Raw genomic sequence first — 1,863 nt, 5'->3', positions numbered from 1 at the left:
CGGTCTCGCCGCCGGCCCCCAGCCTGGGCCCGCCGCCGCCGGCTAGCGGGCCGCCCCACAGCGCGGCCTGGCAGTCCCAGCCGCTCAGGCCTGCGCCCCTCACACCCTGCCCGGGCGACCCGCTCCCCAATACCTTCTTCAGCTCGTTCTCGCTGGCACCGGGCGGGACGCCCAGGATGTCGTACAGCTTCGTGTCGGCCACGTTCGCCATGGCGGCCGGCCTGGCAGCGCTCAGGGAGGAAGGCGGCGGAGCAGGCGGAGCGGAGCCAGGCCCACGGCAGCGGCAGCGGCGGCAGCGCAGGCCGAGCGAAACAGCGAGGGGGAGGCGGGGGCGGGGCCGACCTTTGAACCGACGCACGGCGCGCCGTGACGTTGCTTCTCGGAGCCCGCCTCGAGCGCTTGGCCGAGGTGATGGCGGCGTCTCGGGCGGTGAGGAAGTGGGTGAGGTGGTCTACTGCCTTGAGGCTCTGGGCTGCTGGGCGAAGTCCAGCGTAGAAACCGGGATAACTAAGTCTGCACGCTACCCTCCGTGACACCAACTCTCTCCAGAGGCGTTTAGGGGGGTGCTGAAAGGATGAAGAGGCCGATGCGGCGCACAGCATCGGTCCGCTTCGAGTCCAGCGGGAGAGAAAGGCGGTCCGGGCTCGCGGAGGTAGTCCTCAGAATCCGAGCTGCCGCCGGTGGACCCTCTGGATCTGGTTCCCTCGGGGTTTACGATGAAAAACAGCACCTGGGTGTGTGTGTGCTGTGTGTGTTTTATATTAGGGCATTTTCAGACATTCACCAAAAGTAGTATAATATACCGAACGGTTAGCTACATTTTGCCCACTTTGTATCATCTATTCCCCCCATACTCCCTACTTCCAGTGTTTTAAGGGAAATCATTGTTTATAAATACTCTATATAAGTCTAACAGATGACTTTTTAAGGCGTAATCACATCACCACATGTAATGAAATGAATTCCTTCACCTAATTCCTAGTCCGTGTTTAGATTTTCACAATTGTCTCATGTCCCTTCACAATTGGTTTGTGGCATCTAGATCCACAAGTTCCACCTGTTACCTCCGTATCATGTGTTTAGGTCTCTTGGTAGCTTTAAAATTAGTCAACACCAGAGGTCTAGATGGTATCAGGCAGCCTGGTTGGGCGCACAGTCATCTGGTGATTGTTGCCCATGATTTAATTTGCTTCAGAAAATGTTTGCTATGCACCTGCCATGTGCTAAGAGGTATGGACGCCTGGACTGGTGGAGTGGAGTGTTAAGAATAAGACATGGTGCCTACCTTCAACCCACTAACGATTTATGGAGACAGAAAAAATAAGATGTTCTGATCCTTTGGAACCTGAACTGGTAACAAAGACTCCAGCATAGGCATCTCACTTAGGATAATCCCTTCTCCCTGGCTTTCCCCCAGACCTAGTTTGGAGGGCATTGAGTGCCATGCCAAAGAGTTGAAATTTATCCTGAAAACCTTGGGGAGTTAATTGATGTGAAGTCATGATGCTCCTTTTACCTAACTCTTCCAGTTTTCTCAAATCCTGTCCAAAATGCTGCTGTTTCAGTGACGTCTGCCTAGATTCCACAACCTGGTGAACATTGCTATCTCATTTGAGTTCCCACTATCCTTGGCTTGTGCCTTTTGTAAGATAGGTCTGATGTGGGACTTGAGTGGTATTTTGCTGTGAGTCTGAACTCCATTAATGGGCTGTAAGTTCCTTAGGGGAAGTTCACTCTGTTTTTGAATGCAGATGGTCTAGTTTTGAATGCAGTAAAGGCCTCAATAATTTCAATTCCCCCACTTCCTTTTCACATTTTGAGTGGTTCATAAGAGACAGTATAAAGTTGTGGTGGAGTTAGAGT

At 52.6% G+C, this 1,863-nt stretch overlaps 1 protein-coding gene across 1 annotated transcript in view; it reads right to left on the bottom strand.

The window, feature by feature from the left end:
- Positions 1-335, bottom strand: part of DNAJA2 (DnaJ heat shock protein family (Hsp40) member A2) — a 14,052-nt gene extending 13,717 nt beyond the window's left edge. The window contains exon 1 of the mRNA XM_024752047.1: positions 134-335. Within this exon, the coding sequence (XP_024607815.1) occupies positions 134-211 (78 nt within the window). The 5' untranslated portion in view covers positions 212-335. The remainder of the gene's footprint in view (positions 1-133) is intronic.
- Between the last annotated feature and the right edge of the window lie 1,528 nt (positions 336-1,863).

The sequence above is a fragment of the Neophocaena asiaeorientalis genome, unplaced genomic scaffold (assembly GCF_003031525.2).
Source record: "Neophocaena asiaeorientalis asiaeorientalis breed wild unplaced genomic scaffold, Neophocaena_asiaeorientalis_V1.1 scaffold331, whole genome shotgun sequence".
NCBI classification, from domain to species: domain Eukaryota; kingdom Metazoa; phylum Chordata; class Mammalia; order Artiodactyla; family Phocoenidae; genus Neophocaena; species Neophocaena asiaeorientalis.
This window is presented reverse-complemented; position numbering and strand designations above follow the sequence as displayed.